We start from the raw sequence: 23013 nt of genomic DNA on the forward strand, positions 1-23013 counted from the left end.
AATTTCGAATTTTTAGTAAAATTCAGGGAAATCAGGGTCAAACAGGGGCCGAGTAATTAACCAACCAAAATGTTCATAAACATACCCTCCATTGGATTAACATTACTCTAAACTTTGGAGGCTCATAACTCTGGTTATATTAGAGAAATGGGGATGTCCTTTGATTATGTAATAGTCATATTTGTCCCCCCCCCCTCCTTCGTTAACATTTGCTCCATAGGTTACTCCATATTCGGGAAAAACCTGGAAAATTCAGGGAAGTATATGGGGAAAAACCTGGAAAATTCAGGGAAGTATACGGGGAAAAACCTGGAAAATTCAGGGAAGTATATGGGGAAAAACCTCATGGAAATCTCAGGGAAATTTGTTTTCCAAAAGTTGTATGAACCCAGGATATCCTATTTGTTTCCAACTCATTTGAGTATCGCTTTAGGGGCATTTTCTCACTAAACTTCAAATCTTTGAAAATGTTTTTATTTTTTGGAGTGGACTTTAGCTTGGTCTTCGGAATAATTTGTCAAAGTGTAGTGCAGCTCTCTTTTATTAAACGGCGGAATAATTTGTTTGTAATTAAGCACGATTCTCGTTAAAATGGATGGGGATATATGATATGTTTGTAACAAGTGGCATGTATATACCTACTCAACTTTTCGTATACTCAAGGTTTCTTCTCTAATTAGTAATACTCCTATATCGTTTCGTATATTTGTTGCTTCTGTGTTATTTTAACTGTGCAAAAGATCTTAAGTTTATATAAGGCCCTTTTTTGAGATACGTGGTTTTGATTTCAAGAAGGCAAAGAATTGTGGATAAAAGGTGCATGAATTCATAAACGTCGGACGCAACGCAATTTAGTACAGGCGAAGGCAGGGCGTCGTGCGCAAAAGGCAGACGTTTGCGAACGTCGCCCTGCCATTAGCCTGTACTAAATTGCGTTGCGTCCGACGTTTATGAATTCCACCTTCAGTGTGTTACAATTTATCTCATTATTTCAGTTGTTGCATATTTTTAATGTTTTTATCTGCTTTTAATTACGTTTATTTAAAATTAATTCTGAAAGTAAAATTAAACGTGACTGTGTATTAAGAAAGATTTTTTTTCACCGGCCGGTTGCCATCTTGAAAAATGGCGGTGAGATAAGTTACTTGAACGTATTTTATAATTAACTATAGTACATTCTGCTCCTCGCTTAAATTTAAACTATCTTGCACTTTTAATATAAGTCACCCATGCAGACTTATGTAATACACTGAGCGCAATATGCCCTCGAAGTCCACATTTACTGTTGTCTGTATAAACTATATATCCTACATCCAAGTCCCTGAAGCAAGGCAAGCTCTACGGCAACTGCAACTTCGCTAACAAACCCTTAAAACTTTCTCCGTTCTCTGTTCGTTAAACTGAGTTAAAAAGGTTTCCGCCAACTGCAAATTATCTCTCTCTTCCGCGAAAGCTCTCGAGACAAAACTCTCTCGTTGTGAGCGAGTTGGAACTCTTTTAAAACAATTGTTTTCTTACGACGACGGAGAGAAGAGGCGAGAGTACCTACCGTGAAATGAGTAACAATCTGGCAATGATCCTAGCGACACTTTAACGATAAAAGATTGCGTGGAAAATTTGGCACAACCTTTTTAAGAAACTGATAGCAAACGGGATGGGATGGGTTGGGTTGGGTACCATCAGGAACATATATACGTTCTGAGAACGTACGTTAACTTAACTTAAGTTTCAATGATCTAAGGCTTGGCAATCTTGTGAAGATGTGCATCGTGTATGGTATGAGAGATTTAATAATAGTTTTAAAAACCCCATTTCTATATCTTTGATTGATTGTTCTTAGGTAATGTAATGGGTTCTTTTGTAAAGTTTTTAGCTCGCAGTGTTGTTATACTGTCTAAAATTGAAAGGGCAAACTATACATACGCAAGCGCACTTGATAAATTAAATACTCTTTCTTTAGTATAAGGAAGCCAAGTGCGCTTGGAATATAACTATAGAACAGTAAGACATAAGTTAATGGGCCTATAAGTCTACAGTCATTATTTGGGACCAATTTTTTATTCCCACGATGACGTAATTAAGAATTTTAATATCGTTAAAGCTAATTAAATTGCAATTAATTTCTGGGGCATTCCATTCCCAGATCAATGCCTCAATTCATTTAAATGAACAAACCGTATTGGCGTCATTTATAGCGGAATTAAAAACAGATAATTGGTAATATTAAAATATAGTGATCACTGATTGGTCGCAAGACCCAAAGAAGCTTTAGTGACTCAGAAACATCAAGACTTTAAGCAGGGTTAGGTGTGTAGTCGGAGCTGAGCTTTCTATTTTCTTTTGCTTATAGTTATAAACGTATGGTAGAAGAATATATATGGGGGTGAGATATCGGATACAGCGTTACCCTTTTTGGTTCCTAATTATTAAACTAAAAGGATAAGGAAGTATCTTTCTTTTGTCACGTTTTGTCGGCCCCGAAGAACGAGTAGTCAACGACAGGCGCTTAATGGTCTTTCCAGAGCTTTTATTTCTAACGGTGCACGCGAGCTACAAGATTAGTCGCTTAAAAACAAAAGGCACAAGACGATCTAGTAGAGGATGGTGCTAGCTAAAAGAAAAAAGTCCGTGCCAGCAAAGGGTGATGTTACTTTAGGAGAAGTTGACTGATTTTGCCCCCACAAAGAACACCCCCTAAACCTGTTATGAACATTGATGTTTTTACGAATTACCTCTGAAAGATGCTAATTTAATTATAACACACAAATCATAACTCAGGGTTCATGCAAACCGGGAAAACCTGGAAAAATCAGGGAAATAAATAGTTGACAAAAACCTCAGGGAAATGAGGGAAATTTGCGTCAAACAGGGGCCGAGTAATTAAGCAAAATGTTCGTGAACATTCCCTCCATAGGATTAACATTACACTATACTTCGGAGTCTCATAACTCTGGTTATATTAGATATAGGGGGATGTCCTTTGAGTATGTTATAGTCCTATTTGCCCCCCCCCCTCCTTCGTTAACATTTGCACCATAGGATACTCCATATATGGGGAAAAACCTGGAAATCTCAGGGAAATTTGTTTTCCAGAAGTTGTATGAACCCTGTAACTTGTTTAGGGTGGGAATATTTAAAACGAAGATACATTTTCGACTCAAAATTGATTTCCCATTTAAGTACGTCCCACTTTACTTCGCGGTCTTACCACAATACCAGGTCAGGGAAAACGTGAAATAGTCAGGGAATTTAAGAACGGAACCCTATAGCAACTTCCCTAAATACACTGAAATTAACACTCGTTCACCTCAATGGATGAAACGAAGCGAGGAGAGAAAATAGCGCTAAGAAAAATCAGATAAAAGGACTTAAATATGGTCCCGACAACTGGCTAGGCGAGGCTGCGCGTGCTGCTGCAACCCTTTAGTTACTGCATGCTGGGAAACATCCAAAAGCGTCCTCCTAACGAATCGTTTCAGATAAGCATCCTTCTCCGATGTGATGTTCGTTAGTTCAGTTTGGTTTTGTTGCTCCCTTTCTAGTTTTCTCAACCCTTTTAACTCCGATCCTCACTCAGCCTCTTCCATCCCTCCATCTCTCCATCCAGTAAGAAAGAAGGGCTACTTCTTACTTCTTCCTATCTTTTCGATGGCTTCAGGGTGTGTTGTTGCTTCGCGCCGCTCAGATTCTTATATAGAACTAAGCGGCGTGGATCGTGCCTTTTTAAGCCACAAACGGAAAATTTAAGAAGAAGAAGTTGCAATCTACTTGCGGATTTATCTAACCTACTTTAAAACATCACGTAGTTTTCTCAGCTAACAACCTAAGAAATTGGAAACTTTTTGATTTTTACGGCCCCCGACTCCGTGTATGTTCACTGTTCAGGGTGTATTTAGTTCAGTCGAAGATACGGTTAAAGGATTTAGGGTTATATCAAAAGCAAATATAAGTGGTGGGGAGTAAGGATGTGATGAGTCTTATATCCTCTGTTACGTGGAACTGTATGTACCTACATAGTTTAGTTTTCAGACTATATGAGGGTTGATACCATTTACACATGCAAGGAGACCAGGCTACTTGGTGTGGAAAATGTGCAGTACCAACTACTACCAAGTAGCCTCGCCTCCTGGTTTAAATGGTATTAATACTCCTTGGCTGAAAATTATGTATATGAAATCTCTTTGAAGCAATTTAATTAAAATTTAATTTTCAAGTGCCCTTTTTCAACCCGGCAAGTGGTTAAATATTGACGTCTTTTAGAGTTAAATTAATTACTATTAACAGGAGTTCATAATAACCCCCCTTCGGGGGGGAAGTATGAAACTGGCCATAGAGCTAATGGTAAAAATCGCGAACAACAAGATTCTATCGTTGCGCATAGAAAGGATTAGCCTGATTATGGACATACAACCTTACACTATATCGTAGTGGTATCTATGCTCCTTGGTTTTCGTTCCAAAACTTCCGTTGGCTGGGATCTCCGTCGAAAAGAAAAATGGCGATATGGTGGACGTAGAAACACGTTGCAATTCTTATATTAAAGATACTGGGAATAAATTTGTTCAAACCGTTTTAATTTAACCACGGAATTCTCACTCACACATATCACAACAAAACATCATTGAGGATCGTTTAGATGTTTTGTAGAACACTAGAAACCCCGACTAAAAGCCAACTTCTTAGCCAAGGCTTAATTTACACCGTTCCGACAGAAGCAGACGTGAGCCATTTTCGCTCTCAAAATCACAAGATAAAAATAGTGCTAAACCGGAAGTGTGTAAGTTAATGCGCGTGGGCGCTAAAAAATGGGGTAACTATTTCTTTGGGAGTTAAGCGGTGTATGAATCCGCTGAGCTTTACGGCGAAACTTTGTTGTTACGGGCTTTTTAAACAGTTTCGTACTTCGGGTTATTATGAACTCCTGCTATTAATTAACTGGTTAAAATATTAAAGTGGAGTGGTCAGTGATTGGTTTCTACTCCCAAAGAAGCTAGTATTGAATGGGAAATAGATCAAGATTTAGAACTGGGTTGGTCAAGGTGGCAATACACTATGAAATAAAATAAAAATCTATGTTGTTGATGCACACACATAGTTCCCAATCAATATTCGATAATGTCCATCCATTCTAATAAAATAGATAAGAAAATTCTAGCGTGTCCTTCGGGGTCGAAAAAAATCCAGGGTTGACCACACCGTTATATTTCATCTAGGCCTAGTTTTTTGGGATCCAAGCTTCTTCTTTGATCTGGGTTTGGGTTTACCAAAAGAATTTAACAAGGGAGCTAGCTAGCTAGCTTCTAGAATTCTGTTTTACGTTTTTCCTCAACAACTACTACACCAAAGACCCTAAAAGTTTGTCCAAACACCGAAACAAAAGCAAAACAAAAAAGAAAAACCTTCAATTGTAATCGAATCAAACACCGTATCACCTGACCCTATTGTATAAGGCAGGAGAAAGATTATTTTCTATCGTTTAAACGAATCCCTGAATCCCAAGTGACCACGTAAAATCGTATATGGGGCTTTTCCTCCTTTAAAAAGAGTGCCTTTTGATCCCACGGGATTTTTTTTTATCCGGGAAAAGATTTCGCGGGAAAAGAAGAGCTAGGGGTGGGCTAGGTTTTAGGTATCCACGATTTCCGATTGGCCAAATTGAGTTCCAATTCTTTCTTTTTTTATCTGGGGACACTACCTGCTCTAACTAAAAGCAAAAGACAATGCCATGAAACTCCAAATAAGCTTCTGTGTATTTGCTATGTTTGTAACTGCAATTTTTGCCCCTACACTTAATTAAAGAAAATTAATTAATTTTTGACTCAAAAATGAATTAACGTAGTTACCCATTTTGTAAATATAATTTACTATTTACTTTGCAAATAAAACAAAGCATTTCTGTTTTAAATTTTCATTTTCTTCAAAACGAACTAAAAATTATAACAAATGCTTTAAAAACAACGCCATAAAGTTTATAAATTATTATAACATTAGCGACATTAAAATTTAAATTAACATAAATATTAAACTTGCCAAGCGTCTTAGGAAATTTCCTACTTAAAAACTACTTAATATTTAACTTCCAAAAAGGTTTTTCTCAAATTAACAATTAAACAAACCACTCGTAAAACTTCTTTTAAAATTTTGATTAATACAAAATTATTGTTGAAATTTCTTACTTTAAAAATATATATTAATGTTATGTAACTTCATACTTAGAATTTTATCAAATTTAATTGAAAAACATAATTTTAAATGCATACTTAACTTAAGCAACCTGAGATTTAAAATAAGAAATATGAAGCTAGAAATTTAGTTTTTAAAAAATAAATAAATTTGCATTATTTTTTTTAAAGCGAAATTCTTCATCAAAATTTTAACACCTCTTTCTTATCAAAAAATATTTATATAAAGTAAGCAATTTACCAAAAGAAACAGGGTCATAAATTTGATGCTGTAATAGAGTTCTTAAGAAGGTGGGATAAAAAAGCTTTCTCGCAAACATTTTTTTATCATACTTTAACTTTCCTTTGTTAGTCTTGCATAGCAAGGGTTTTCATAATAATAAAGAAAAAATTTATATTTTCCATTAAAATTAAAGGAGTTTCAAGTTCCCCCTATTGTACGTCGCAGTTAAGTTGATAATAAAGGGGAAACTGACGCGTTTTGATACATAATGTTATACGAAATGTGATAAAAAGTAGATTGTTTATAATAAATAGGTGATTGAACAACAAGCGGTATCAATTCAGTCATGAGTTAATTATTACCTCATGATTCAGTTGATAATATTTGCAATAAATGCCCCTAATTTATTTAAAAGCTATTGGTGGGGTTAAAGGTTACAATTGAATTGACCTCAGGTCATTGAATAGGCGTAGTAGGGGAATTTTGAAACGGGAAGCTAAGATTTGGCTCAAGTCTAAACGGGCCTTAAGTGTCCGTATTTTTCAACTTACGGGTATGGTGTAGTAATATACTTATGATATAAACCCTATATTGGTTTCACCAGTTAATTTTTCCTCTCCCAAAAAAAAAGCTATCTCAAACTAAGTCCTTCTGTGATGACCGCCCCTACACATGTGGTGATGTATTTTTTTAAAAGTGAGCATGTAAGCTAAAATATATATTCTATCAATGTACCAGTTGGGCCCACCGGTATCGATTTGTGACTGTGGGTAAAGATAGAACAAACAAATAAATAAATAAATAAACAACTTCGAAATCGGTATGACATTATAATTTTAAATTACCACATGAATTAAGCTACTAAAGTTTTTACTATTTTACACCAAAACGATGCCACTTCGTTAAGTATACCACGTTAACACATGCTCGCCTGGTTACTCAATCTACCCCTAAAAGTATGAAACCCATAAAACGCATTTTATATTAACGTCGGCTCAACTTATGGATGACTTGGAGATGGTAAAGCAAAGAAAAAATTTTTCCTCCTATATACCATCATCGTATTGACCTATAACTCTTTTTACGACGTTTTTCGGACGACGGTACACATTTTGGTACTTGCGGGAGGGACTGTAGCTTTCTCTGGTTCTGTTTTTATAGTTAAGCAATTTTTCTCTAGATCCTGACCGCTAAAGCCGATCTGGATTTATGTTCGTTTATATTATGCCCATGCACTTTCTTCTCTCTCTCTCTCTCTCTCTCTCTCTCTCTCTCTCTCTCTCTCTCTCTCTCTCTCTCTCTCTCTCTCTCTCTCTCTCTCTCTCTCTCTCTCTCTCTCTCTCTCTCTCTCTCTCTCTCTCTCTCTCTCTCTCTCTCTCTCTCTCTCTCTCTCTCTCTACCTCACACACACATGCTATGTGTAATAACTTTATATTTTATAGTTATTATTTCTCGCCTTGGTTTTTTACCGTCATGGTATGGGTTTTAGCGGGAATGCATACAGCTACTAGGAATCATGGTGTCCCCATATTCATTTCTATGCAGGTTTGTGGGCCGGGCTTGAGCATCAGCCTAGGTACGTCGAGTGAAAATGGTTACACAATGATTCCGAGTGGATGTATTTATTCCAGGTTTTAAGTCATAGCACTAAACAACATTCCTGTGAAAGGGTATAATACTGAGTTTGGATTGGTTTGTTTTATAATATTATTTATGGGTTATGTCGCACTGTCATATTTTAGTTCTCTACCAGATTTTTCATTTCAAAATTTTAAATCGACTTTTTCCAATTATTTTCCATGATTGTTTATAGTAATTTTCCCTAATAGGTAATATAAAAATTGCTTTCGAAATCAGTTATAAGTATTTTTCCTTTTTGCGACTAAGATTAATATTCGATAATGTTTTCTACATACTCTACAAAATGAAAATGTTGTTTTCGAGTCAGTATCCCGCAAAAACATCTTAGAAATATTTACTTTTATTTGAGTTATTTCAAACATACATATATAAAAATATATAAAAAGTAATTTTTATATTTTATGCAAATTGTTTCTTAGCTGATAAAAATATGCATGATGTAAAGCTTTAAATCTTGATGGAAAAATCTAGTCCTAGTTGCAATATACAGGGTGTAACAAAAAGGTACATTTGTTTAGGTGGTATCCCTTATGGTTAGAAGTTATATTTTCGACTGAAAATTGATTGGACCCATATATCCCACACCGTACTTCAGCCCCATAATTACCCCCTTTTTTTTCAAACACCCTGTACAATAGTAAAGTTAAGTTAAGGAAAACGCAATGAAGAAAAACTCATTTCTTGTTTGGGGGTAATCTCTACTTTGCCATGTATAAAAGCATTATAGGCAAGGAGCTACAATTTGTTTCTTCTAAATCCCTTCTCCGTTCCAATCTCGATCCCTCTGGATTATTTTGATCCTTTTATTATGGTAAGCCTTGACATGTAGAGAACCACGCCATGGGCTAGTATAATTTGCAACCCTTTCTATAACCATAAAGCTTACTACGCATTCGCGTGTATAGCTTATACTTTTGAAAAAATGGCGCCAAAGTTTGCATTTACGGGTCATAGCGACATCATGTGGGAAAACGCAACTCTAATGCTTGAGTATTGTAATTTTATTCAAAGTTTTTTGGTTTATTGTACTAGTTTCGAAGTATAGTTTTCGTGCTACTCGAAGTGGTACATATATTAACATGTTGTTCAAATTAAAGCACTTAAATTAAATATAGATTAAAAGGTTTAAGTTAGTGTTAGTACTAACGCGATTTAGGGTGGGTCCACAAACCAACATACAAACTAACGAACAAGGCAACCCATAACCTCCGTTTGTAATATCTATACCTTACTGTAGATATAAACAACTACTAGCAAGCTAGAGAAGCAATTTTAGTTGTTTATTTTCTAGATGTCAAATACTTTCGGTGTCCTAACCTTTTATTTTGGGTCAGTACATGCAGTGTCTTGCTGGTTCTGCACTTAGATATAAACAATAAACAACGGCTAGCTAAACATTTTAATTGTTTATTTTTGAGATCGCTAATTAGCTTGCTCGTTTCCCCCCTAACCTAACCTTTTATTTGGGTCACCACATACAGGGGCATGGTGTTGCACTTCACGTGACGTGTATCACGTGGTACACATCCTTGCAAAATTTATCCAAAACGTTTCCAACCCAAATCTAAAGAAAACACGTTGTAATTGGTAAGAGAGTACCCGGGGGGGGTAGCTATAATTCCTTCCGTTGCCATGGAAACGACTCTTTCTCCATCTCCTCTCCATCCCTTATCCTGATCCGCATCCCATTGAATCTCATGACGGAATAAATCCTTTGGAAAAAGGACCAAAACTAACCTAACCGGTTAAAAGAAGGCTTACCCAGATAAAAAGAAGATTGTATATCCTATATTTGCGCAAACATTGACACGAATAAAGAAAAAAGTAAACTTTTGCTATAGCTTCCTTAGGCTTACACCTTTTTCTTGGGTGGTGGTACATGGGTTGGGCTATCCTATCCGGCTTTTCCGAGGAAATTTTTGGCTCAAGAGTTGAGAGGTCACGCTTATACCGGACTTTTTCTTCTTCTTCTTGCATCAATTTCTAACACTTTTCTTTAGCTTTAGCTTTAGCTTAACCCTATTTCTTTTATTTTCTTATTCTACATCACAATATAGAGGGCGCCCTAAGAAGGTAATAGGCGTATATTCATTGTCTTCCGTAACTAAATTCCTTTACACTGAAATAAATAATAACCAAAGAAGCACGAAACTTTGAAAACAAAGTTTGTGCCCATTTTAAAAAATTTAGGTGCCAGCGGGACTGGTAACTTTGAAGCCCTATTTGAAGTCTTTGTTGTCCATAAATTTGAAGCCCTATTTGAAGTCTTTGTTGTCCATAAATTTGAAGCCCTATTTGAAGTCTTTGTTGTCCAAAAATTTGAAGCCCTATTTGAAGTCTTTGTTGTCCATAAATTTGAAGTCTTTGTTGTCCATAAATTTGAAGCCCTATTTGAAGTCTTTGTTGTCCATAAATTTGAAGCCCTATTTGAAATCTTTGTTGTCCATAAATTTGAAGCCCTATTTGAAGTCTTCTTTGTCCATATTCCATCCTCCTACCAATGTTCTGTCTTAACCAATCAGACGATACTTCAACCCCCCCCCCTAACTTTTTAATGACGTACGATTAAAAAGTGGACGAATTTTCCGTTCTCCTTAGCCTTAGAAACTTCATTCCATCAGTGGCATTTCGTTACAGAAGGCAGTTTACTTTACGATCCCCCGCCCTCCCTATAAGAAGGTCCGAAAATCTCCTTACACCCCCACTCCCCTATTCCGCCCCACCTCCATTGTTTGCTAGAAAGCTCCTGTAAAAGAGCGCAAGCAAAAATAGTAAATAGGAAAGAAGTGTTAAGGTAGCGATAGTAAGCAGCGTCCGTCCACCAAAAGGGATATGCTCTAAAGGATGCTGCCTCCTATCCTTTGCTCTTGAGCTTCCCGATCTTCCGTTTCGTCGTTTCGAAAGTCATGACAATAGAAAGCGCGAGCTAGGATAACTTGGTTTTAAGCTTATATACGGGATGCTGAAGGGAAGAAGCAAGGGGGCTAAAGTCTTATCCATTACACACACTTAGATATCTCCCTAGTGACTGTTGGCCCCAAAGGATTTACCCCATCCCATACCAGTTTTTCGGACGATGGGCATTCAAAGCTCCTTTCTTTCTCCCAAGCTTAAAAGATATATTTGCGCGTATCCTTTTTTTGTATTGAAAATTTTTTAGGGGCCCCGATTTAAACTGAGGAATAAAAAAATTGGTGAATAGGGGATATCAAATTGATGGGTCTAAATAGCCAAAGGGAAAAGATATAAAGGTTTTTTTAGAGGCGTTGGATATTTTTTTATATTATTTTAGTTTTTTGGTATAATGTACTGTTTATATCTATTTTATTTATTTTTATTTTTTTTGGATTTTGTCAGGTATCGTAAAGTTAGTGGAAATTAATTGATACGTGTGAAATTGATGGGAAATTATGGGATGTTCGTGGAATTTATGGGAAATTATAGAAAGTTCGTGAAATTTATGGTAAATTATGGAATATTCGTGAAATTTATGGGAAATTATGGAATGTTCGTAAAATTTATGGGAAATTAATGGAATATTCGCGAAATTTATGGGAAATTATGGAATAATCGTAAAATTCATGGGAAATTATGGAATAATCGTAAAATTCATGGGAAATTATGGAATAATCGTAAAATTCATGGAAAATATGTAATATTCGTAAAATTCATGGAAAATATGTAATATTCATAAAATTCATGGAAAATTACGTAATATTCACAAAATTCAAAGCAAATTATGTAATATTCGTAAAATTCATGGGAAATTATGGAAATTTAATAGAATATCGATGAAATGGTTTATAAATAACAGAATATCCATAAATTAAGGAAATATGAAATCATAAAAATCAACTTTCTTAGAAACCATTAGGTATTTTTCCAGCATGGTACAATTTTCGCTGCCAAGTGTTAGACATCTTGGTAAATTCTTTCCCGTCCATATATATACGGTTTGCCTGTACCAAAAGACTTAAAACCCATACGATCCATATAAGCATATACGGGACGATCTAGCAATGAGATATCCAAGACGGCCATGGCCGGCCAGCAATGGAGGCTTCCACGGTGTTAGACCATAGGGATCTTTTTCTTATCCATGGATGGCATATCCCGCTCTTTATAGCATCCTATAGGTTCTAGGGGGACCTATCAAATAAATTCGTTTCTCTTCTCGCCGCGCTTGCTATCTAAGTTCTTCCAATCCCCCAGTGTTTTGCCTTTTTCTCTTTTTTTTCGATACTTAATCTAGGTACAGGGCGTTGCAGGATAAGGCGATTTTCATTCTTTCCATCACAAATCGCCTAATTTCCCCTATATATACAGGGTGTTTCTTTATAAGTCTGCCATAAATAGACCTTTAAAAATATTTTACGCCTACAAGTTGTTTTTAACGCAATACACATTGTTCCGAGAGGCTCAAAAGTGTGGTTCTAGTTTCATGATTGGTCAGAATTTGTGGGAAACATATTAGAGCGTTTTATACGTGTAGTTAGCCGTTAAAAACAACGTGTTGCCAGAAGTTTTTCAATGTTTTACGATCAGAACTGAACCAGTACTACTAAGGGAAAAACAGCTTACAGGCGATTTTTTATCGGTCTATTATAGAGAGCTTTCAGTTGGAGGAGGAGCTAAGTCTCGTGACATAATTTACGCCGCCATATTGGTGGTGGGTTTAAAGCAGGAATGAAGCTGAGACCACCCAATATGGCTACTAGAACAGCGGTAACGCTTGGGAGGGTGTGACGTCATCATCTGAAAGCTCTCTGTAGGGTGCGTGTAGTTTTTTTAGGGTCACATTTGAGGTGAAAGTGCATCAATGAACACGTCACGTTGGTCTATTCAACACTTAGTTTTGACCAGGAGAACTCAAGGCTTCTTTAATTTGTAGCATACTTATGAGGAATACCCTGTATGTATAAAGCTTTATAAACGGTTTATGTATGTTATTTTTCAATCCCCCTGATATGCGCGCGTCTGCATTTGATTTGCTATTTTACAATTTAAACGGAAAAATTCAGGTAGTTCTTGATTTAATTTTTTTTATTTTAAAGACGTTGTTTTTGAAATTGAAAATGTAATTGGTTTGGATTTTGTAGATTTGAAGTTGAATGCGAGGGGGAAACCACTAAGAAAATTTTGTACACCTGATTTCAGATTTCAAATGACTTCAATTGAACTATCATAGACTTCATTTGACTTCAAAGACTTCACTAACTGTATTTGATTTCAAATGACTTCAATAAAATTTATAAAGACTTCAAGAGACTTCAATATAATTTATAAAGACTTCAAGAGACTTCAATATAATTTATAAAGACTTCAAGAGATTTCAATATAATTTATAAAGACTTCAAGTGACTTCAGTATAATTTATAGACTTCAATATGACTTCAACATAATTTATAGACTTCAATATAGTTTGTAAAGATTTCAAGTGACTTCAACATAATTTAAAGACTTCAAGTGACTTCAATATAATATGTGAAGACTTCTAGTGACTTCAACAGAATTTATAGACTAAAGCCGATTTCTATTTTTTCTCAAGACTTCATTAAATTGCAATAATTGAAAAGTATCTATGTACTTTGCAATTAAGTACTACGGTGCAGAGCAACCGAAAGCAAATATCAATGCCGAATTATATGGCGCAGATACAAGCCCGAATAGTTTTGGTCCTTTTGATCGCCGCTTATGTCTCACTCGCAAGAATTCTGCGCCGGGAAAAATATGATCACGTGATCGGTCGCCATTTACGGAAAGATTTTTTTATGGCATAGCTAACTCGATCACGTTCGTGAGTGCGTGGGCTGTGTTTTTCAGGTGATTATCGTCTGATTCATACTCGGATTCATGGCTTAGAGAACTAGATGGCGCAATTTTTAAATAGGCAGCTTTTATGTCGTATTCTCTGACTTTTTATTATTTTCTTACACGTTTCGAAATTAAGGTTCCCAATTTAGTTAAATAATAGTTTATTAAGCCAATAGGTGATTATATAAAGTATTTGGTCTTGCCAAGAAGTTATATCAGTATCTCAGAGAGAAGGTATAAGATGCCTTTGTATTCGCGCGCCTTAGTCCCAGTCCCCCTTTCAAAATACAAGGGGGGACGTAAAAGGAGGCGCCGGGCTATTTCGCCTCTCCTCAGTCGGAAATTATGACTGTAATTTTCGTCACTCGCGTCGTCGCGCTGACGTGCGTTTTCAAGAACCAATGAGATGCTGGTTGTAATTTAGAGACGGGGATTGACTCCGGACCTACGTTTGGACTGGAGATAAAGCTGGAAATCTGGCGAATTTATACCTTCTCTCTGAGATACTAGATATAACTTCTTGGTCTTGCTATACTTGAAATCGTCATCACGCCGTGATTTTTTACGTGACTTGACACGTGATTTATAGTTAAGCCGTGGATAAAGAATGCACGAGAGGAAATTTGTTTTCAAACTATCCTACAACATGAAAACAAATTTCCTCATGCGCTTTCTTTATCCATGATCTTATGATTCTGAGCGCAATCGCCATTTCTCCAGACTAGATAAGTCACTCGATAGTGACGATTTGTTATATTTTTCAATTAACTAATCCTTCTTTATGTATTTACCCATAAAACTTAGTCACAAATAAAAATATATCGTTTACGAATATTTTTGAAAACGGTATGATTAGCCGCCGACAATAAGTCCAAAAAGGCAAAAAATACTGGGGGAAAGTGTCTGGCACGAGGGTCTGGTTGCATTGCACCCCCAAAAACGGCTGAAAATTGAGTGACCTCTGTAGAGGAGGCGTTACTCCAAAACGGACCAAGACTCTTGAAAATAATAGTTGTAGAAGAGGAAATTTCCAGCTACGATTTTTCAAAAAAAACCCCGCAAACCTTAAACAATACTATCGTATTCTTTGACTAACATAAGCTGTGTAGCTTGACCGTAAACATTAGAAGTAAAGTGCAAAAGAACCTTAAAATTTCGCTTATCACTGGTGTATGTATTTTGCCTATCAGGTGGAATATTGCTCCAATCCAAACCTATTGACCCAATCTTTAAGAAACTAAATGAGAGAAAAAAATTCATATGCACTCTTAAAAATTGGCGTTCAATTTTGAACGTTTAGGCGTTCAATGCCTTGCCACTGTGGCAGCACGCCATTTCGTTCAAAATTGAACGTTTGGGAAGCGTTCAAATTAGAACGCAATAATAGCGTTTACTCTAGAACGCTTGCTGCGTTCAAATTAGCGCGCAAGGATATCGTTCAAATTAGCACGCTTTGTTCGTGCAAAACTAGTCGCTTCGACGTTCGTTTTAGTTAGCTTTGTGCGTTCAATAAGGGTCGCTTTGGCGTTCAAATTAGGTAGTTTTAGGCGTTCAAAAATGGCCGTTTTGGCGTTCAATTTAGTTAGCCTTGTGCGTTCAAAAAGGGCCGTTTTGGCGTTCAATTCAGCTTGTTTTAAGCGTTTACAAATGGTCGTTTTGGCGTTCAATTTAGTTAGCTTTGTGCGTTCAAAAAGGGCCGTTTTGGCGTTCCAATCAGCTTGTTTTAAACGTTTAAAAATGGTCGTTTTGGCGTTCAACTTAGTTAGCTTTGTGCGTTCAAAAAGGGCCGTTTTGGCGTTCCAATCAGCTTGTTTTAAACGTTTAAAAATGGTAGTTTTGGCGTTCAATTTAGTTAGCTTTGTGCGTTCAAAAAGGACCGTTTTGGCGTTCAAATCAGCTAGTTTTAGGCGTTCAAAAATGGCGTTTTAGCGTTCAAATTATCTAGCTTTGTGCGTTCAAATATGATCGTTCTTTTGTTCAAATCAGCAATGCTACGCTTCGGGCATTAAAATAAACGACATTTAGCATTTTGTCCACTCACTCCGAGACCACCTGAGGAATACGTTAGCCTTAACAAATGAGATTGAGAACATGTATTTATATTACTCTCTACATCGCACAATATTATCTCTGACTATGAGATATGATTAATTTGAATATTTAACGTTATTATGGTGAAAAGCAAGTTATAGCTGATTAAATAAAATGCTTTATTTAGAAATAAAACATCGTGTTTTTCTCTGTATAAACCTTAAATATTTATACTATTCAAAATTTCCCGGGATAAAAATTATATAGGATACACCTCTATGCAAAAATAATTAGGCATGTATTGATGTTTGAACCATTTTTTAATTTGGTATTTAATCATAAAATAAGTATCAATTATGCCATTAATTTATTTACAGCGCTAATAACGGGATTAGACAGCTTCGTGCCATCGTCAATTTTGAAAATTATTTTTTGAAAATACTCCAATGTTTTCTTTAAGCCCTTGGGGTATTGTAATTGAAAGGTATAAAACCCTGAAAACCATGACACGATAGCCATTTTAATTGAATCCACCTCAAAGGATTCACCTTCAATTATTAAATCGTATGTCGACGAGAATATGTCTTCATTATAGAAAATTAACGTTGGGGTGCTATCTTGGGGCTCCTAAAAACCAACATTATTTTAATTTACAGCATAAGGACTTCCTGCTCCCTTTCATTTATAATCAACTTACGTCAAAACAGCACAAGAGTTCTAGTTTCTCGTTGAAAATAGATGGTATTAAAAGCAAACACGCATCAAGCTCTCTTTCTAAAAGGGAATACGTATAAATACTTATTAAATGTTATAATAGTTTCATCAAAAACAAAATATTTTAAAAGATAAAATTAGATGTGAAACTGCGTATAGGTGATATTTTGAGTAGTCTCATCTAGTTTGTCTTGTAATTGCATGTACTGTACCTTGAAATGCATCGGCAGATAAAGTTTCTTCACACTGTTTCAGCAAGGAGTGAATTTTTTTTGTTAATGGGTTTTTGCTCTTTCTAGTCAGCTCAATTATTCTTTTTGTAATTGGTTTTATATGGTGGAGCAAAACTTTTTCCGCAGATGGTCGAATATTTTGAATTCTGTTAAGTTCCTTCACCAACTAAGTAGGATTTAAATTATAGGTGTCATAGTTCGATTCAAAAGTGGATGTCCATGTACATTACCTGATTTTTTTCCTTCAAAATTGCGAATTTTCCGATTACTTCACTAGTTTGGTGGGTAAGCGCAAATTTTTGGCGGAACATGCCGGTTCTGAACATTTTTTCTTCAATCAAGTTTTCATTTCTGGAGGCTGGAGCTTTCTCTATTTCTTTGCCCAAAGACTTTAGATGAAATTCTATTGAGTCTGCATCCTCAGCCATGCTAGACATTAACTGAAACGTGGGCAGGTTGTGACAAATTAATTTTGGGTTAACAACTACACAATTTTGTTTAAAAAATATATTACAAGAGGGGTAGGTCGGTTTGTTGCCAACTTTTCAGGTACTTTTGGAATTTTGGGTTCAGAACCATTACTTTCTTCTAAAGGTCGCTTACTAGCGAAACGGCCTTTCATTTTTTTAATTTCTGGAACATCCGGGTTCTTTAACCTTTCATGCCTAAATTTTATTTTCAAAGCTTCCATCCAACTTCCCTTTAAACATACTTAAACTTACTAAAAGACAAAGTTTGTTAAATTAACTGCTATTTAATTACATAAACGCTCTGCGAATGTCTGTCTCTTAGAAAAGGGTATTTTTCTATTAGAGCTGCTCCAACTCGGTGAAACTCTTCACGGCTAAGATACCTAAAAAGTTTGATAATTGTGAACTATTTTGAAGTTCTCTGTAGAATGATATTATAAGGAGGTTGAGGAGGAAAACCAAATGAATTTTTTATCGATTCTTCTACTTAATGCTTCATTTAGAGATTACACAAAGTACAAGGAGTATAGGGCACCTCAATAAGGCATAAAACAAATTATTTAGTCTACCATGTATACTTGTTGATATCCTCGAATAGTGTTTTAACGATTTGAGGTGCGTATGTTCTGTGAAATATTCTGGGGTCTTTGTTTGCTATCATCTCCATAATTACCCTTGGAAACTTTGGAGGAAAATAAACTAGGGGTAGTTTTCCCAAGTTTTCGTAAGTTGAAAATGACCCATCGGGATCACTTAAGCTTTGCTTGTCCATAAACAAGTCACCATTAATAGTTGTAATTGATGAATCCTCTGTATTGCTACATTTTGAAATAGAGAAAACGCTATTAATGCTTAAAATACCCGTCCTGCTTCCCATATAGATTATAAACTTACATCTCTGGTGTGTCCTCTTTGTTGACCTCAGAAATTAAATTTAACTTGGATTTTGTTGGCGGTAGGCCTTGATCGAAATCATAGTCTACCCATTCGTTAAAGATTTCGCTTTCAAATATTTGGACTGTTTTGATGGAAGATGTTTGAAACAGATTTTTCAATCCCTCCAAAAAATCTTCTTTACTGACTGAATCTTTGCACTTAAAAATCTTTTTATTTTTTTCGCAGGCGACATGGTAGATAAATTCAGCCATTCTAAGCACATTATTCAGTTATTAATTTATGATACAATGTTAAAACATTTCCAATATTATTCAGATTGTAAATTTGTAATGGCCAATTATCGTTTTCATCCCCGGGATTCAAAATGTACCACTCATTTGATTCTTTGACTATATAAGAATTATAATGTTCTAAGTACTCAGAGCAATAAACAACTCTGCCACAAACGTGCCAGTTTTGATCACACTGAACAAGGTAGTAAATCTTTAAAAACTTTAAATCGTCTGATGAGTCTAAGTTGTATATATAACCAATTTTGTAGGTTATGGAATTATAGCATATTTCTGAAGCTATTTTTGTTATGTTAGTTTTATTTACACCGATTTCTCTCAATTTCAATTTTAGTTTATCGGGAAGCTGACCGAATTCCACCTTCATCTCTCTAATAAAATCACCTGTTTCTAAGCCGCTTTCGCCACTTTGTTCAAAGCACTGCAGAAACTGATGCCTTTTTGATAGGGTAGCGCTAATATTTCTAAAATTGTACGAATTGCAAGCAATACGTTTAAAGTATTGGTGCTTAGCTTCAAATCTCATGCACCATAGACGTATTAATGGGCCATACATTTTTATCAGTCTAGGGTAATGGATTAAATAATGAATTTTAGGTGTAAAATTTGCTTCGGGAAAATCTTTAAGCATTTCACAAAAATCAACTATCCTATCGTACAGGAAAGGAAGCCAGTTTACATCTATTACTGGCGCTGTTATTATTTGAGAAATTTGTAATAAAACTAAAAGTATGGCCCAATACTTATTATTGACCGGAACTACTGCTCCAAAAATCAATGGAAAAAAATAAAGGAGATTTTTTTTCTGAGCTGCTGAACCACACAGTGTTCCTTTTCCCTTTAATATATGATCGGATAAAAGAACACTTTTATTTTTAATATGTAATTCGCCATATGGAAATATTTGTATTTTATGGTTAACATCTTCTAAAGTTAAAATACCGGATTTAACAATATGACTTAATATTAATTTTAGAACTTTTGGAACTACACCTTCGTAGAAATCATGCATAACATCTGGAGGCAATGATTCGGTAACCTTGAAATGGGGTAGAATAGAAAATGGGCATGGCCCTTTAACTCCATATGCTAATGAGTTTTCAGAGTTTTGAATAACTGCCTCCAGATGATATTCATGTATTTTTTCATTTCTTAAAATCATATATTTCTCTTCAAAACACTGGGAAATATTTTCTTTCTTAGTCATGCAAAAGCGGCATATACGACCCGCGGAAAAAGACTGATTAAAACCGCCGATGCCGTGACTGGACAGATTATCTCCAGAAATTGTGGCTAAACAAGCTTTAACTTTGATAGAATTAATTTCTAATCCAGTGGATTGAAGTTTTTCGAGATCTTCCAAAAGTGGCTTTAAAATTTTATTGTATCCGTATTTTTTAACGAATAAGTGTTTAACAACCAGTGCTAATTTTATGCAGCTTAATTTGCTCCGATAAACGGGATTTAAATTTCCCAGCATGTAGTATACTAGAGTGACTTTATGTTTTCCTCTTTTCGCTCCTAGAGGATTATTCAGTTCGACTTCGTCTACATAAAAATGAAGTCTAAGGCAGTGAGGGTCAGTGGAAAATATGGGGTGGTTTTTATAAATATCTCCATCGTCAAAATCGTATAAAAATTGGGAACTTGACTCTTTTTTCTTTTTGGTCATTTCACTCCAGACATCGTTGTGCGATAGCAAATTTTTTAATACTTGACTTATGGGTACGTAGCTAAAGCTGTCCTTAAAAACCTTTCCACGCGTTCTATTAACTCCAAGGATATATTCAATGGGTTCGATTAAACTTAGTTTCTCCCTACAATAATTTTCTAATTGGTAGTTGCTCGTTATAACACCTAAAACGGAATGTGATACTTTGGAGGCGCATAATTCGCCCAAATCCTCATTGGCTTTTACATCACTAAATTTAATACAAGCCTCTATACAATTTTCTAGCAGCCCAGCAAAACTGTGTGATATACTTGAAGAAACGTTATGTGGCAGTTTGTGTTTCTCCCGTAATTTTAGAATCATTAAAGCCGCTTCTTTCTGTAAATTGTCTAAAGTATTCTCGTATTCAACTTTTTTTGCACGATAGTTCGTTTCATTAATTTCTAAAATCGCCGCATCGCTTACATCAAGCATTTGAGTGTCATTAACTTCATTATTTTGTATTTCTGCTACGGTTGGCAGTAATTTAACAGATTTCTTTAAGTGAGTCCGGTAAACATGACTCTTAAGGGAATTGTAGTTTTTAAAATAGACTGAGCAATCGTCAAAGCTGCATTGGAAAACTCTGTTTGGTTCGTGCTGGTGCAAAATTCTACTATGTTGTAGCCACGCTAAAGCTGTAGGCCGTTTAAGTCCGCATATTGAGCATAAGAAGTGAGCCGGCATTGTGAAACCTGGAAATAATTTCCCAGAATTTACAGCAAACCGGTACAACACCCTCATCAAATGTCACTCGTATTTAAGGGAGCCAACACTTGGGCAAAGGGGGATGATAGTCTGACATCATGTAGCCCCCACGCTGGGTGGAAAGCTCTTCTCCACCCAGTGAATGAATGGCAACGAAGTAATAAATAGAAGGGTATGACGTTGCATGCAAGGTTTCATCTGTTAGCTGTCTATGAAGAAAAGTCCATTCACGAGCAAATATCTCTATGGGAGTCGTTTTCTTAAAATTACTCCTACTATAAACTCGGGTCTATAGACCGAACCATAATTCTAAAATTGATGGCGTGCGCCTTCGCGTTTGGAGTTTATGGGTCGGTCTAAACTCAATCGATTACTCCCCTATAAAAACCCTATAGATTCTCCCCCAATTAACTAAAGTGTAGGCATAAAACAGGGATGGAATTGGTTATGTTTCAGATTAAAATCTAACTCTCTAACCTCATCCCTTCTCTTCGATCAAAAAAGATTCCATAAACTATCTTACAACTGTCGGACCAAAACGCGCTTTATAAAATCCGCCGAAAAATGGGAAAATAGGGGGTAGTAAAAACAATTTTCGGTACGTTTCGTCGTTTAGTTTGTCCTTTGCGCAATGGGCATTGACCTCCTCGCGGTATCTCTGTCATCCCTACGTCAACTGTGCGCGAGAAAGCAGCGCATAGGCACCGCGGTGTTCCCTAGATTTACCCCCGTTTTCACCACGCATGGATCACGGCTGCCTATACTGATTCTCTCTCCCTCTTTCTCTCCTCTCTGGTCGGACCCCTCTTTTCGTGCTATAGAGTAAATTCGGTACCACGTGTCACAATTCTATGCCCTTCTATCTCTTAGCTCAGCGTGATCCCCCTTACTTGTTCAAACAGTAAACTTTTTGGTAGAGCTTCGTAGGCGAGATACTGAAATTTTTCCGTGAGGGGGATGCTACCGAGGTAAGAGATATAAGCCTATAGCCTTGCAAGGACGGGTTTTTCCACTCCTTTAAAATTATGACTCAAGTTTTTGGCGGGAAAGAAAGGAATGTTGATCAGTTTGGCGACAGAGTTAAGCTACGGTAACGATATTTAGTGCTAAACAACATTATATACTTATGATAAATAAAGTTACGTTTGAAACATTATATTACTAAAATATGTGGCACTAAATTTTGAATCCTGTGAATAATTCACTACCAACGACTAACCTTTCCACTGTTATAAATTATTTTCACATTTATATTCTTTTCAATTTCACTTAAAAATACTAATTAACGATATAGTAATGAAAATTTTACTTACCTTAGAAACCGTTTAATATTCGTTTAAATTATCTATAACGTCTTTTAGTATAGCATCCGATGATCCGAGTCAAGTTGTGAATGCGCGGCTGAGAGACCAAAAAGTCCAACAAAAAAAATACGACTGCAAGGCAAGCCTCGCTGCTTTTACAGGCTATTCAGATGTTTCTCTTTTTCTTGGAAAATCCTCATTTTAACAAAAGATTCGTACAGTTTACGTTTAAGTTAAATTGACGCTACGAACACCCTTAAAAGCCATAGTTTGGCCAATATAACCGAGAAAGTATTGAAACGACTAAAAGGTGGTTAGTCTAGGGGAGGGAAACTCTCATCCCCTGGTGCAAGGCTGAGATGGGATGTTAGCTCGATTGGTAAATTTATTTGAACGCTTTGGATGTCTTTGCATGCTTTTTGAGAAAGAAACCGTATTGAACGGTGCTTCTATTAAATTTGAACGCTAGCATTCAGATTTGAACGCACATTGCACGGATTTTTTTAAGAGTGTGCAAGGAACTTCATGAGGCTTGAATAGATTTGAAACGGAATTTCAATAGACTTCATGACATTTTTAACGGATTTCCTTGAGACTTCCGAGAGACTTCGAGAGATTTCCAAGAGACTTCGCATGACTTCAAGCGATTTCCAAGGGACTTCGTATGACTTCAAGAGATTTCCAAGAGACTTCATCAGCTTCGAAAGATTTCAAGGGGACTTCGTATGACTTCAAGAGGACTTCGTATGACTTCAAGAGATTTCCAAGAGACTTCCGAGAGACTTCGAGAGATTT

At 36.0% G+C, this 23013-nt stretch overlaps 3 protein-coding genes across 10 annotated transcripts in view; 1 reads left to right on the plus strand and 2 right to left on the minus strand.

The window, feature by feature from the left end:
* LOC149654691 (uncharacterized) overlaps positions 1-23013 on the minus strand; it is a 226509-nt gene that overhangs the window by 12704 nt on the left and 190792 nt on the right. The gene's annotated exons all lie outside the window — the stretch shown is intronic.
* Positions 1-23013, plus strand: part of LOC149654692 (E3 ubiquitin-protein ligase UHRF2-like) — a 65010-nt gene that overhangs the window by 10842 nt on the left and 31155 nt on the right. The window lies entirely within an intron of this gene.
* On the minus strand, positions 16047-22652 carry LOC149654693 (sterile alpha motif domain-containing protein 3-like). Of its 2 annotated transcripts, XM_089846259.1 has the most exons (9): positions 22228-22629; positions 18203-18457; positions 17878-18126; positions 17601-17691; positions 17353-17538; positions 17069-17278; positions 16818-17004; positions 16589-16665; positions 16047-16518 (listed from the first exon to the last, which is right to left on the minus strand). In XM_089846259.1, exons 2-9 carry the CDS (start codon positions 18454-18456, stop codon positions 16246-16248), a joined length of 1527 nt encoding a protein of 508 aa, XP_089702385.1. In that variant the 5' UTR covers position 18457; positions 22228-22629; the 3' UTR covers positions 16047-16245. The 2 variants fall into 2 exon arrangements, with proteins under 2 accessions (XP_089702385.1, XP_089702384.1); XM_089846258.1 differs by lacking the exons at positions 16047-16518; positions 16589-16665; positions 16818-17004; ... (2 more) ...; positions 17601-17691; positions 17878-18126 and having other exon boundaries at positions 18397-20901; positions 22228-22652.

The sequence above is a fragment of the Phalangium opilio genome, unplaced genomic scaffold (assembly GCF_054372755.1).
Source record: "Phalangium opilio isolate 3A_F unplaced genomic scaffold, DU_Popi_V2 ptg000079l_1, whole genome shotgun sequence".
Taxonomy (NCBI): Eukaryota; Metazoa; Arthropoda; class Arachnida; order Opiliones; family Phalangiidae; genus Phalangium; species Phalangium opilio.

Bases quoted from the DNA above. Each gene is read 5' to 3' on its own strand.
- LOC149654693 (XM_089846258.1), bottom strand. From the start codon at position 20,893: ATGCCGGCTCACTTCTTATGCTCAATATGCGGACTTAAACGGCCTACA.